General features: G+C 57.9%; 1 protein-coding gene across 4 annotated transcripts in view; it reads right to left on the bottom strand.

Moving 5' to 3' along the window:
* CAMK4 (calcium/calmodulin dependent protein kinase IV) overlaps positions 1-14,964 on the bottom strand; it is a 179,158-nt gene that overhangs the window by 53,715 nt on the left and 110,479 nt on the right. For 3 of the 4 annotated variants that reach the window (XM_070075969.2, XM_051834544.3, XM_051834545.3), the window contains one exon: positions 7,291-7,363. The exons of the other annotated variant lie outside the window; for it this stretch is intronic. In XM_070075969.2, coding sequence (XP_069932070.2) covers positions 7,291-7,363 — 73 coding nt within the window. The remainder of the gene's footprint in view (positions 1-7,290; positions 7,364-14,964) is intronic. 4 annotated transcript variants of the gene reach the window in all.

The raw sequence follows: 14,964 nt of genomic DNA, 5'->3' as shown, positions 1-14,964 counted from the left end.
GGGCGCCGGATTCTGTCCCGGTTGCCCCTCTTCCAGGCCAGCTCTCTGCTGTGGCCCGGGAGTGCAGTGGAGGATGGCCCAAGTGCTTGGGCCCTGCACCCCATGGGAGACCAGGAGAAGCACCTGGCTCCTGCCATCGGATCAGCGCGGTGCGCCGGCCGCAGCGGCCATTGGGGGGTGAACCAACGGCAAAGGAAGACCTTTCTCTCTGTCTCTCTCTCTCACTGTCCACTCTGCCTGTCAAAAAAAAAAAAAAATTAATTTACTTACTTACTTGAGAGAGGGGGAGGGAAGAATTTCAGGGGTGAGGAGAGGACACCAAATGCCCCAAATGCAGGCTGGGCCTGGCCCAGTTCAAGGCTGGGAGCCATCACCTGCTACCTCCCAGGGTCTACACTCGCAGGAGGCTGGGTCAGGGGTTGGAACCTGGTGCCCTGACGTGGACACAGGCATCCTAACTGGTGTCCTCACTCCTGGGCCAGATGCCAGCCCTGAGCTTTTGTTTGTCATCCCATTTTTTCACAAACTCTTTGAAGTCCTCATGACGTATCACAGCACCAGGTTTCTCACCTGTCTTTGCAGCTCTCCAGACTGGACTTCATGCCACATCAGGGCTGCGGTTTTACAGCCAAAGACCCTGGGGCCTCAACTGTGCGACCAGGAGGGCCTCTCAAAAGCCATGCACCCCGGGACAGGCAGGGGGAGACGTCTGAATTGGAACCTAGAACACATTCTGGCTCAAGGCACGCAGAGAGGAATGTCCGACCTGAGTTGCTGACATCACCCAACATCTACGAAACCTGCAGCAGCAGAGGCTCCTTCCTTCATTCAGAATGGAAGCAACGATGTTCTGTGTGTGGCAGCTAGAGAGTCCTGGCCGTGTGCTCCAGGATCCCCTGTGGCCCTGGCCATGCAGGCAGAAGCTGGCGCACATGTGATCACTGCTCTCACTGCTGCTGTTTGTTGAGAGACCAAGCAGGAACTAGGTTTGGACCTCCATTTCCCCAACAATTAGCTGTAACTTCAAAAGACAGAGTATTTTTTTCAAATGTCTACGCGCTGCTATAGCCGCTGGCCTACACTGGTCCATGTGTCTACATAGAACAGGCACACTAACTGTGGTCTCTCCATCTTCACAGGAATACTTATGTGTTCACATTTTATGTGCAAAGTTCATGCTAAGAAGTCACAGTGCTATGATCCCCATGTTAATCCAAATCCATCTCCCATGTCATGAGAGGGCCAATCAGCCACGCACAGAAAGACCCATTTCCCGTGTTCTCTCCCACATGCGGAAGCTAAAAATAAAAATAAAAAGAAAAAGTTGATCCTAACAGAGACTGCTGGAAGTTAGGAAGAGTGCACACCGGGCGCCAAAGCATCAACAGAAGCAACAGGCTCCGGAGCCCAAGGCACGGCGGGGCGGACGGCGGCTCACCATCACCCCCGGCTCAGGACCCACCGCTGCTCAAGTCACCTCCGTCTGTGACCCACGGCTCCAGGCCATTTATGGCTCACATCACCTAGAGCCCAGCCATCGATTTTATGTTCGGAGGGCTTCTCGGGGCCACCGGCAGGGGAGCATCCCAGAGGTGGTTTCTCTGCCTCCCTCAACCCCAGTCGTGTCTCTCTCTGGTTAGGAGACAGCCAGAGGGCTCCCAGCACCGCGCAGAGCCCGTTACAGCCCTGACGCAGACGAGCCTTTGCTGCCCCAGCCTCGTAGGAGGCGGCTCTCCCAGGATGACCGGTGCCCGGGGTCCGCTGGGCAGGACCAGGTCAGAGGAGGCCTGCAAAGCAAGTTCTGGCATCCTCCATGCTTCAGGCGGGGAGACTGGCCCATCAAGACGAGGAGGGGGTGCAGTGGCAGGACCCCCGCGAGGCTCTGCTCGGCGTCCGGCCTCGGTCCCGACAGACCTGACTGCTGTTACCCTAAGGGCTGGGCTTCGGGGCGCTCCGGAAATGCGGGTGACGGAGAAGCCACGCGTGGATCCCGATGCTGCTGGCGCCCAGAACGTTCTAATTCCGCCTGTCTGTGAGCACTCCCCAGGGCCCTGGCAGAGATCTGGAAGTGGCACTGCCCGGAGCGCCATCTGCCTCGCCTTCCCCTGAGCCCTCGGCACCTGGGTCTCGTTCTCCTCACGCCGCCCAGCGGGTCGGACGCTTCCGGCGCAGCTCTTCCCCCCTTTGCCACTGTCCGGCATCTGGACCCGACAGCCATGTGTGCTGGGACGGCAGGTGGACGTGTCAGGTCAGGTCCACACTGCACAGGCCCAACTCGCTCCAGGCCACCAGGCCGTGGCCTTGGAACTCCCTCCTGAGAGAGCCGGGCTGGATGAGGGACACGAAGCAGTAGGGGCCGACGACTGTTTCCAAGCGGAGGAGTGGCCGGGTGTCGGCCGTGACCAAGGACGGGCGCAGCGAGAGCTGTCGGAGCAGACGGCTGGCCCTGGCCGTCTCCACAAGTACGGGGGAGCAGACCCCTCCAGAGGGTCCACACGGACCTGGGCCATCTCACCAGGAAGCAGCGGGACTCACTTCAAGGAGAGAGAACATTCAAGAAGGCTTAGGGAGCTGCCGTCAAAGGCGAACTACAGGAACTGCAATGCAAAGGGGAAACAGCTTTCACGTTCCCATCCGCAGCTTTCACAAATGCTATTTAAAGCCCAAAAAGCAGAAGGAGCAGGCTCCACTCAGAGACGTACCACCAAATACGTGAAGTCCAGGGGCAAGAAGTGGGGTGGGCGGGGGGTGGCAAGCCGTGCTGTGTGAGGGACATGAGACACCTGCGATGTGTTTCCCGGAGCTTTTCCATCTTGCAGCCCTCTGCTTCTGCGAGGAGCCGCACAGCATCCCGGCCGCGGGCCAGAGCAGCCGTGAGCGGCACTCTGACGCTCGGAGCTCCTGACTGCCCACTGCAAAGCCGTCTTTGGCAAGGTGGTGGGTGATGAATTACTGCACAAACGCCAGCCACTGCTCAGTGTTCCCAGCTGCCTTGCTGGCTACCTGCGAAACATCAAGGAGGAGGTTTTTTCTTCAAGCTAACCTTTACTTGGAGAAATCAGAGAAAATCCGCCGGTTTCTAAAGCTTCTTTCAAAGAGTGTTTGAATTCATGCATAAGCCTAGTTCCCAAACTGCAGCTTTGGGAGTAGGAAAAAATAACTTTAAAAAATGTAGGCTTAGCAGCTGAACCATTATTTCTGCACATCTGGAACAGTCCTAGGAACTCTGGCCCCTGTTCTGGGGGGTACCCCTGGCTGGAGCACCCCTACTGGGGCCACTTGAGTCTCAATTGGTGCAATTCTAAGAGGGGGACGTTCTGATGTTGAGAAGCCCACCTCTCGCACAGAGGAACGCACGCTTCCCAGACGGCTTCCCGTGCATCACACAATGGAAGCGTGGCCGCCGTGTGAACGGATGGAGACACCAGCGATGACTTGCTGAGACACTGAGTTTTAATGACAGGAAAAGAATGCAATGATGGGAAGAATTCCATGCACCGAAGCCTTGCTCCATATAAAACAGATGGAGAAAGAGAGGAGACGTTTAGAACAGGCACCACCCTGTAGAAAGCACAGTGCTGAATGGTGGCTGTGTCATAGCGCGCTGATCCTCAAACACGTGATCAACAAGCACCCGCTGGGCACAAGCCTCCAGGAGGAGAAATAGCAAGGGCCCCCCCCGTCAGGGAACTGAGCAGGCCCTTCTGGGCGTCAGAAGCACAGCCAGTGTGGCCCACGCACAACGCGGGAGAGGAGAGGTTTACACAGCAAGGCCAGGGTGTGGGAAGGGGCCGTGGTCGCAGAACTCCAAGGACTGGTTAAGGAATTTTGATTGTATCCTACGTCCAATGGGGTGCCACCGGTGGGGTGACACAAACACCACGACACAGTTATGACAGCGAGAGGGACTTCGGACAGTGGACGTGGGCTGGAGGCTACAAGCTTTCTCAGTGAGTGGGAGACAGGAGTGGCAGCTTGGGGAAGGGATGGAAAATGGTCAAACTCAGGTCCTGACTGGGAGGTAGACTGACAGGATGTACTGATGGGATTTGGGGGATGTGAGGTCAGCAAACACAGGGTGAGCTCTAGGATTTCAGCAAACGATGGTTGACTGACATGGCCATTCAGATGGACACGTGGTGGGGAGCAGGTGCTGTCGGAATCCCACGCTGGCATCATCAGGGAACAAGAGAATCTTGGCCTTATTACTGCAGGACATGCACGTGAGCCACAGAGGCGGGATGCGAGGGCGAGCGAGAGGGTCTCTGAAGTCAGCTCCCATGGGAGGCGCGCTGGGGCTTCTACGCAATGAAACCACGTTCCCAGTGAAGTCAGGCCTGTGTGGCCAGCAGACCACCGTGAAGAACAGATCCAGGATCCAGCCGTGAAGAACAGATCCAGGATCCAGCCGTGAAGAACAGATCCAGGATCCAGCGGAAATCCAGAGAGGACGAATGTGAGAACACAGAAGCACCGTAACGGGTGCCAACAGACGGAAGTGGAAGGTGCGCCTTCCGGTGCGAGCCCCTCCCCCGTGGACAGCCCCACTCGGGCAGGGCACTGCTCTCCCTCAGCTTCAGCAAATGGGACCAGGGAGTCGTGCTAAGCCGCACACAGCCTCTGCCCGAGTTTGGGATCAAGGTCGAGTGATCTTTGTATCCGTTTTAGTCAGAGCTAAGTTCCTGGTTATCGCTGACAAGGGGTGGACACGCGTCGCTCTGGGAGGCTGAGTGGCAGCAGCCCAGGAGGAGGGGAGCTGGCTGTGCAGCCGGGCAGCCTTCCTGGGGGTTCCGCCTGCCACCCACGCCGCATGTAGGCTCGAAGCTCTCAGGTCAGTTCTCCCTGAGGAGTCCCCGCACTGCAGTGACATCGCAGCCCCCAGACCCCGGAACACACGACCCGACTGCTTTGCACCTCAGTTCTTAGCTGGGAGTCGGGTTCTCTGTAGGGCGTTCACATCCATGTGAACGTGATGCTCCCAGGTCTGACGCAGCCCACCCTTGTCACTCCCCTCCTGACCACAACCGTGGCTTCCACATGGAATCCCATCTGCTGTCTCCTCACCCTCACAGCTGACCGCCCCCACCACGTTACACAAGGAATCGATGATCGAAGGTGCTCAGGACGTGCCCACGTCCTTATACGCAGAACCCCAAGCTGCTGCTGGAGGCCGGTGGTACTCAAGCCTGCCACGCCCACTGCCCGCCTGACCTGGGAAAGGCACAGCGGGTCCTGGCCAGCAAGTTTATTTGAATGAAGAATTGAAGTTCTGGGGCCAGCTTTGTGGCATAGTAGGTAAAGCTGCCACCTACAACACCGGCATCCCATATGGGTGTGAGCTGCTCCACTTCTAATCCAGTTCCCTGCTAATGGCTTGAGAAAAGCAGTGGAAGATGGCCGAAGTGCTTGGATCTCTGCTGCCCATGGGAGACCTAGAATAAGTGCCTGACACAGCCTTGACTCTTGTGACCATCTGGGGAGTGAACCAGCAGATGGAAGACCTGTCTCTCCTTCTAACTCTTTCAAATAAATAAATCTTTACAAAAAAAAAAAAAAACACATTCCTTAAAAAAAACAGAAATGACATTTTATAGTGCCTTTATTTTAGGATCTGTTAATTTGAGAGAGAGAATCTTCCTCTCTCTGGTTCACTTCCCAGATGGTCACAAGGGTCAAGGCTAGATTAGGGCGAATCCAGGAGCCAGAAACTCCACCCAGGAATCCCTCCTGGGTGGCAGGGGCCTAAGTACCTGGGACGTCTGCTGCCTCTCAGGCACAGAAGCAGGATGCTGGGTTGAAAACAGAGCAGCTGGGACCTGGGCCGGCACTCTGAGACTGGATGTGGGTGTCCCCAGCAGCAGCCTAACCTACTGTGCCATGACAATCCCCTCCCTGAAAATGGGGTTTAAGGCCTGAAACTGCCATTACTGAACTTACAAATGAAAAAACAAAAATCATGAGAGACAATTCTAGACTTACATGTTTACAAATAAGAATTGGAAGCAACTAGAATTATTTTGTAAAGAAAGAGAAAGTCACGGAATGGTGGGGAATGGGATTAGGTTCAGCACGTGCAGGAGGCTCGACTGAGGTTGGAAAGAGGCTGTTAGGACAGAGAGAGAGGGGATCTAAGGGTGGACAAGCACCCGCGACCATCAGGATGGCGAAAACTCCAGAGCGGCGGCTACCCGGGGTCCAGTGAGGGGAGGAACTTAATGTCCAGGGTCCACACCCTCAGCAGCTGTGCTGTGCACTGGGTACAACGTGACGGCTTGCGCTCCTGCTGCGACTCACTCCCGTCCAAACTCCCACCCTAACCCACCCCACAGCAAAGACCAAAGCCCCTCACAGGAAGGGATCCTCCAGGAGGTCCGAGCTGTAGATACCGGCACTTGGTGCTAACCAACCAATGAGGGCTTTGGTTAAACCAATCACAGGAGCCCTCTGCAAAGCCTGGCCGGGGGTGTGTGCCCCTTCTCATCACTGGTCTTCAAGCAGCGCGAGCTCCCTCCCCCAGCTCTGCTCTGCTAAGCCCCCAGAAGAGTGCTTGTGCCACTGTGGCTGACTGACAGAATGTGTCTTCCGAGCATATTTTACAGATTCGCCTCTAACGCGCCCTGGGAACAGCCCCCTTGGGCTCTGCCCTGGTTGTTCAGAGAGTAATTTTTTTCTGGTTCTACATTCAGTAAACAAATCAGCAATGATCCCCAGAAGGTGCTGGGCACCACTAAGTATACGAGAAGGTTCTAACCAGTGTAGATGCTCAATGTAGGCAAATTTCTCCTGAAATCCACACAGACAGAGTGTGTCCATGTGGACATGTGTGTGCATTTACAAAAATCTGTGTTCCTGTTTGAAAAATTTCTTCCTTAAAAACAATAAATTACCCAAGTTTTCCTTCTAATTCATTCATTTCATGAAATTTACCTGGAGTGTCTTGAAAGAAAAATCAAATACCCATGTCCAAGGTCTATATTTATCACATTCAAACTCCCTCCACTTCCCCCTGAACTAGAAAACACAAACACAATAAGGACACCGATTTGAGGCACAGGAACAGAGCAGGAGCAGCCAGGGCCCTGACGTCTGACGTGACATCGGGACGCAGCACAGGAAGTTTTAACCAGCTCCTGCGTGCTAGGAGGGCTGCGCCGCCAGGGGCTCCGCTCTGTGCCGCACCTGCTGCTGCTCTGCGCCCCTCTGCTGAGACAGACCGGCTCGCGCCGGCACGCACTCCCTGGGCGGCGATTCCGCGGAGCCAGGGTGCCCAGGCCACCCCTTCGTACTCACAGCCACGGCCTCCAGGATCTGCTTCACGGCGTCGGCGGCGTCGCGCTCGCTGTAGTACCCCTTCTCCACGATCCTACAACACGAAAAGCCTCTCAGTCACGTGCATTTAGCAGGAGGAGGCTAGCAGGCGCCTGCACGGTAAAGATGGCACAGCCAAACCAGGCGGCGGGCCTGCGAGCCAGCGCCCCAAGACCTGCTCACTCAGCAGAGGGGAGGCATTTACCGGGCCTGGGCTTGAATGCCCGTACGCATGGAGGAAAAACCATTCTTTCTCTTTCAAACTCTGAACATTGAATCCCATAAACACTCGCCACGTGGCTGGTACAACCGCCAGGAGGCGGGGCAATCCTCCGCATCTTTTCACTTTGGGGTGCTCATTGCGCACCAGGGTCAAAATAAAATGAACAGACTACAACATTACAGGCTAATTAGTAATTATTACTCTTGAAAGTCATCTTCATATATTTTCTTAGACAACTCAAATGTTTTTGAAATCAGCAACTGGGTTAGGTAGCTCACATAGGAAAAGTCAACTGGAATCATCTGTGGGCCAACACTTCCTGTTTTAAAGTCAAGGACAGGGGAGGGGAGACAGGAGGTGCTGTGACAGGACAACGCCCTGGCGTCCATCCCGTCATTCTCTCATTTGCTGTCACTGTGGGTCTCTGGTCCACCCACTGACCTACCCAACACCACCAGTGTCTCCCCCATGTTTGCACCTGCTTCCTCCAGTCTTGAAGGAGAGAAGTTGTTAAAAAGATGGAAAAGAGGGCCGGCGCCGTGGCTCAATAGGCTAATCCTCCACCTTGCGGCGCCGGCACACCGGGTTCTAGTCCCGGTTGGGGCGCCGGATTCTGTCCCGGTCGCCCCTCTTCCAGGCCAGCTCTCTGCTATGGCCAGGGAGTGCAGTGGAGGATGGCCCAGGTGCTTGGGCCCTGCACCCCATGGGAGACCAGGAAAAGCACCTGGCTCCTGGCTCCTGCCACTGGATCAGCGCGGTGCGCCGGCTGCAGCGGCGGCCATTGGAGGGTGAACCAACGGCAAAAGGAAGACCTTTCTCTCTGTCTCTCTCTCTCACTGTCCACTCTGCCTGTCAAAAAAAAAAAAAAAAAAAAAAAAAAAGATGGAAAAGAGTTGCATAGAGGGGTTGGCACTGTGGCATACTGGATAGAGCCGCAGCCTATATTGCCCGCATCCCATATGAGCGCTAGTTCAAGACCCGGCTGCTCCTCGTCCAATCCAGCTCTCTGCTCTGGGAAAGCAGCGGAAGATGGCCCAAGTCCTCGGGCCCCTGCACCCATGTGGGAGACCTGGGAGAAGCTCCTGGCTCCAGTCTGGCCCAGCGTCAGCCGTTGCAGTGACTTGGAGAGTGAACAGGCAGAGAGGATCTCTGTCTCTCCTTCTCTCTAGCTCTGTAACTGCCTTTTCAAATAAATAAGTAAATCTTCTTTTATTAAAAAAAAAAAGAATGCTTGCTGGAAATTTCACCGATTTCCCCCAATAAATGTTAATCAATAACAGGATTTCATTAGCAGAAGGGACGCATTTCAGCAGATGTAGGCACGCATGTGTGTATGCAGCAGTGTGGAGGGACTATCCCCGGCAGGGCACTCCGTCGGGAGCAGGACGCGGCCACTGCGTTCCTGGGTTTCTCCCGCTTTCCTGAGTCCAACACAGCTAGATGCTATGACGGCGGCACAGAGGACGGCCTGAGCTCCCCACAAGGCACAGAATCCCACCCTGGAGCCCAGGGACGGGGTGAGGGGCGGATTGTGGAGACAGCCGCGTCCCAGCTCGGATCTGAAAGGTGCATGTGCCTTTTGCAAATGCCAGGGCTGGCCGTGAGGAACCCTGATGGGCAGAACACGAGGTGGGCAGCGATAGCCATTGGAGTGCCTACTGTGAACCAGCGCCTGCCGGACAGACGGGGAGACCACAGAGAGCTTACGCACAGAAACACGACCGCAGTGGAATGCCTGTCGCGGGAGGTGTGCACCACGCGGTGCACGGAGGCTGCGGTGACAGGCGGCTCCTCCAGGCCCATGTGGGGCGCCCATCCCACCTCGACTGAACCCTGGGTGTCCTGTCACAGCCCCGTCACCCTCAGCCTCTTCTCTTCCGGGGCTTCTGTGAAAGGACTGCTGTTTCAGGAGACTGGTCGACCAGCTGGTCGCAGGTTAGGTTTCAAGTTAAGTGCTTTGAAAGCCGAGTCGCCACCCTGGCCACCCTGGCCACCCGTGGCTGGGCAGGAAGGGCAAGGTCTCCGGTGGCAGACGCAGGTTTGTAACTGAGCAAGAGGACTGTCCGAAGACGTCGGAGACCAAGCAGAGCAAATCGATGTCTCCGGATCTCAGCTCTGACGGCAGGGGAGGCGCTTGGCCGACGGCCCCTGCGGGTGCTGAGGCAGAACGCCATCTCCTCCCAGAGCTGCGCACGGGCTCTCCCTGCAGGCTGCACTAGAGCAGGAAACGTCTGTGGCCTCGGAGCCCAGCCAAGTGACTGGGCAGGGGAAGCTCAGGCCGCGGGCCTGGGACGGCGCCTTCCCGGAGCTCTTCCTCATGGAGAACGGGCGTGGGGGGCGCAGGGGAAGCTGCACCCCACAGCATGCCCTGCAGAGGGAGGCGGGCCCGCCAGTGCTCGCCGGAGACCACCGCCGCCTTCAGAGGCAGCTCACGGCCGCGGTCTGAGATTCACCTGCCATGACAGGGATCTCTTCAGAAACCCAACCTGAACGAAGCCACAGCGATTCGCACGCAACACAGCGTGTGTTTCAGGCAGTGACCTGCAACAGCTCCTGCACAGAACGGAGCTGGCGTTTAAACAGCTGCCAGTGAAACTGCACATGGCAGCGGCTTCCCTGACAGAAGCAGCGAAGCTTTCGATCACCGTAGGAGTTTTAAAGCTATAAAAAGAAGGGGATAATTTCGGTTGGCATTTTTTTTATATTTAAACACAGCTATTGCTGTATTTCTCTTCACATCTGCCAAACTAATTTTGTTCTCATGTGCTGTGAGATAGGAAAGCTGCTCCCAGCATCACAAAATCATTGCCAAGGGCACAGGGGCCTGAGGGTGGCCCCAGAATGCCACTGCAGGCTGGGCTAGGAGGTTCAGTGTTGAAACCAGAGTCCCAGGGCGGGCGCTGTGGCGCAGTGGGTGCCGGTTCTAGTCCCAGCTGCTCCTCTTCTGATCCAGCTCTCTGCTATGGCCTGGGAAAGGAGTAGAAGATGGCTCAAGTCCTTGGTCCCCTGCACCCACGTGGGAGACCTGGAAGAAGCTCCTGGCTTTGGATTGGAGCAGCTCCAGCCACTGCAGCCATCTGGGGAGTGAACCAGCAGATGGAAGACCTCTCTCTCTGTCTCTACCTCTCTCTATAACTCTGTCTTTCAAACAAATAAAATCAATCTTAAAAAAAAAAAAAAGAAATCAGAGTCCCCTCGGATTTTTATCACAACACAGACTCAAAGGCTGTCCAGGACCCAGCTCCTGCGGGCCTGGCAGGCACCTGCGGGTGGGAGGGGGCGGCGCCGTGTCCGGGCTCTGGGCTGCTGCCCCCAGCCTCCCAGCTCCGCGACGGCTCCACTTCCACTGCTACTGCGTTTGCCCAGGTACTCGTTCTGCTTTCCTTCCCATCATTTTAAAATTGTAGGACAAGGAATACGGGCGACGCTTTTCTCTCTCTCCAAGCATCGACGCAGGCATGCTGCCTCTGTCAGGCTAACCGCGGCCAACCGAACCCGACGCCTCCCCCTGCAGGCAGTGAGCGCAGCGAGGCCGCCTGTGGGCTCTGATCTGATCGCACCCTAAGGCCTCAGACACCGTGGCTGGTGGCCCGGAAGCCCCGTGGCTCTGCCCACAGCTGCGGGTTCCGTGAGAAAGATGCTGCTCTGAGGAGAGTGTGTCCTGTAGCAGCAGACGGTGGTGACAGATCCCAAACCACAGGCGCTCCAAGGACCAGGTCTTCAGGGCTGCAAGTGCCCGAGATGCCGTCACCGACAACGACCCCGATGTGTACCTGCCACCTGCCATGTGGCGCAAACCCCCGGCCACCCCATGGGCTCCAGCCGCTGACTCCTCCCGGACGGTGCATCTGTGCGCACAGCGGTCACTGATCAACTCCCATGGTGCCATGAGCGCCTGTGCTGTTCGGTGTCAGTGATGGAGAGAGCGAGGGGACCAGGGCGCCACAGGGACCGATGGAGCTGGCGTCCCCAGAGAGGCAGACTTGAGAGAGGGCTGAGGGACACCCAGCTCTCCCATGCCGTCACTGAGGACTGGCGCAGGACATCACGCAGCTTGCCGGCACACTGGTTACACACCCATCGAGCTGATACCTGCTTACTCACCCAGCAGGGCCTGCGCCCTCTCAGTCTGGCCCAGCATCTAAAATGCAGACAACGAAGCCCCTGGTGCCCACGGCGTGCAGGGCTGTGGATCTCCCCCGGCCCTGGAAGACCCTTCCCCTGCCCCACCTCTCGACCTCCTGTTTCTCACACAAGACTCAAAACGCCCCCTCCCCCCTCAGGCCACATCCGACTGAGAAATCCCCTCCCAGCACTTACCATCCCCACCCTCACACGTGGGGCCCAGTGGGGCCGCCTCTGGCACCCGCGAGGCAGCTCACGATGGGGTCCTCGTGTCGTCCTGAGCCTCCAGCCCTGGTTTCTCCCGTGGTGCTGTGGAAGGCGAGGCTAACAGTGGCATTCAAACACCCTGGGCTCCACGCGCATTGTACCTTTCACCTTCTACACTAGGTGCAGATCGACCGGTGGTAAGAGACCCTCAGGATTGGTGAAGCCAGAATGGAGGGGCCAGGTCACGAGAGGTTTTGTTCGTCATGTTTAAGGCCCTGACCTGGGCCAGTGTTGCACGGTGGGTGACAGCTGCCACCTCCAACAGCCGCACTCCATGACCGCCAGCCCCAGCCGTCCCCTTTCAGCAGAGCTCCCCGCTAATGCACCTGCGAAAGCAGCTGAGAACGGATCTTTCTCTGTCTCTCCCTCTAGCTCTGCCTTTCAGATAAATGAATAAATCTTAGGAAAAAAAAAACAAGAAAGCATTGATCTGAACCACAAGCTGTGAGTGGTGTTCTGGGCGTTCCACCCAAGGATGGCAGGGAGGGGTGTGTGTGTGGCTGGGACGCATGTGGCAGGGTGGGACAGGTGTGGCAGGGTGGGACAGGTGTGGCAGGGTGGGGCACGCGTGTGGCAGGGTGGGGCACGGGTGGTAGGGTGGGACAGGTGTGGCAGGGTGGGGCACGAGTGTGGCAGGGTGGGGCATGTGTGGCAGGGTGGGGCGTGTGTGGCAGGTTGGGGTGTGTGTGGCAGGTTGGGGCACGTGTGGCAGGGTGGGGCACGTGTGGCAGGGTGGGGCACGTGTGGCAGGGTGGGCGCGTGTGGCAGGGAGGGGCGCACGTGTGGCAGGGAGGGGCGCACGTGTGGCAGGGTGGGGCACGTGTGGCAGGGTGGGGCGCATGTGGCAGGGATGGACACATGTGGCAGGGAGGGGAACGAGGGCTCAGGGCACAGCAGTGGCAAAGCGGATGGGGAGCTGTGGAAGAAGAGGGAGGCACCAGCGCTCACGAGCTCAGTGGGGGAGTCGTTCCCAGGGCATGCGTGTGGCAGGGTGGGACGCGTGTGGCAGGGTGGGATGCGTGTGAGCATGGAGAAGACGACTCACCGGCCCAGGGGTGCCATGGGGATGCGCTGGGGAGACGCCCGCCAGGCGAGAGGGCGGTGCCAGCATGGCCCCTGCCACAGCTCAGCGTCAAACCCACACCTGGAGAGCACGGGAGGAGTTCCGGGAAATGTGCCCATAGAGACGGAGCAGGAGAGACGAACTCGGGGAAGAGAGCCAGGAGGAGAAAGTTGACAACCAGACAGACGTCGTGGAGGGCAGACTCGAGTCTCTAACACGCAGACTGCGTCAGCAGAGCCCTAGAGCTGCAGCCGGACCCTGGCCGCCTTCGCACCCCTCCCAGCAAGTGTCCGGACTGGCTCACCTTCAGCAACACCGACCCCGCCACGTGGGAGCTGCCCACGGCCCCATCCCCAGTCCCAGACTGGCACGGCTCTGACGTCAAAGATTTGCCCCGTCCTGAAGTTCCACGAGAGACAAGTCTGCCTCTCTCCCCTAAGCGGAGCGCCGGGGCCCACAGTGCCGTGCGCTGAGGGAGCACCCCTCTTCCCCCGAACGGCCCCACTGTGCCTCGCGCTTGCACGCCAGGGACTTTCTCTCCTGTGACACACTCACTCTGTGTCCAGGACCCCCCCTCCCAGGCCTGCTGGACGTCCCCCTGACCTCGCAGGGCCAGGAGAGCCGACACAGGTGCGCCCACCATGCCCCTGGCACAAAGCCACTGGTCTCTGACCCGAGCCGCGTGTCTCACCAGCAACCACAGAGGAGGAAGGGCTCCGTCTCAGCTGCCAGGCGGCAGACTCAGACCCGTCCCCACAGCCCGCCCTCGGAGCCGCTTTCCTCCAGAACCGTCCGGCCTGTTGGGTTCTCTGATGCGTCTGTCTCCTCTCTTTCTGCTTTTGAAAAAACAAACAGCTTCGACCTAAACACACCCCTTCCTCTGTCTCTACAGCTCACCCCCTCCAAGCCTGCTCCGGGATGGTGTTGCAGAGACAGGGGCCTCCACACAGATCTCGGCTGCTTGCACCCACGTGCTCCGGGGGCACCCTGGAAATGACCACCAGGCCCCCACTCTCCCGAGTCCCCTTCTGCCACCTCACCTCTACAGCCAAGCAGCTAGGAAAAGCAGACTCACCCTAGACACATCCAGGAACGCTGTCTTCATCTGTAGCCACATAAAGAGACGCATTTAGCATACTCACGGCTGAAGAAACAACCAGACGTATTCAAGCTCAAGTTGGGCCAACACTCAAGGAAGAACAAGTGTGAGGCTACTCACAGAATCTGACTTTTAGATGTTAGAGCACAAGCCACAGGCCCTGGGGGGCGACACACCCAAGTCCGCCCTGCGTCCCTACGGCCCCCAAAGGTCCTAGCTGGGCTGAGACGTAACAGGAGCTGTCTGTGAGACGCGTACATCGGGCCTGCCTCGTACAGGAGCTGCTGTGAGCATTGAACGAGATCATTTTAGTAATATCTGCACGCTGCCCAGACCCTGACAGGAGCTGGACAGCGACCCTCAGCTGAGCGACTAATCGCTCTCCGGACACGGAGACCTTACAGAACGGCCCATCAGACTGCGTCACATGACTCCTCCTGACCTGCACACACAAGGACCCTTCTGAGTCTGGGCACCCAGCTCCAGCCGCCCTGGGGAGACATGCGAGAGCGGCCTCAGCTCCACTTCTGGAAGTTTTTCCCAAAAACAGTGCTCGGAGGATTCAGCTCCTTTTCTCCAAGAGTCGGCGGCCCAGGGAGGCTGAGGTGGCGGTTACCACCAGGGCTGGGCAGGCGGCTAGGAGCTACGCGCCACCAGGGCTGGGCAGGCGGCTAGGAGCTACGCGCCTCCAGGGCTGGGCAGGCGGCTAGGAGCTATGCGCCACCAGGGCTGGGCAGGCGGCTAGGAGCTATGCGCCACCAGGGCTGGGCAGGCGGCTAGGAGCTACGCACCTCCAGAGCTGGGCAGGCGGCTAGGAGCTATGCGCCACCAGGGCTGGGCAGGCGGCTAGGAGCTATGCGCAGGGCCCACACCCGTCAC

Source organism: Oryctolagus cuniculus, chromosome 6 (assembly GCF_051225735.1).
Source record: "Oryctolagus cuniculus isolate XC-2025 breed Fujian yellow rabbit chromosome 6, ASM5122573v1, whole genome shotgun sequence".
NCBI lineage: Eukaryota > Metazoa > Chordata > Mammalia > Lagomorpha > Leporidae > Oryctolagus > Oryctolagus cuniculus.
This window is presented reverse-complemented; position numbering and strand designations above follow the sequence as displayed.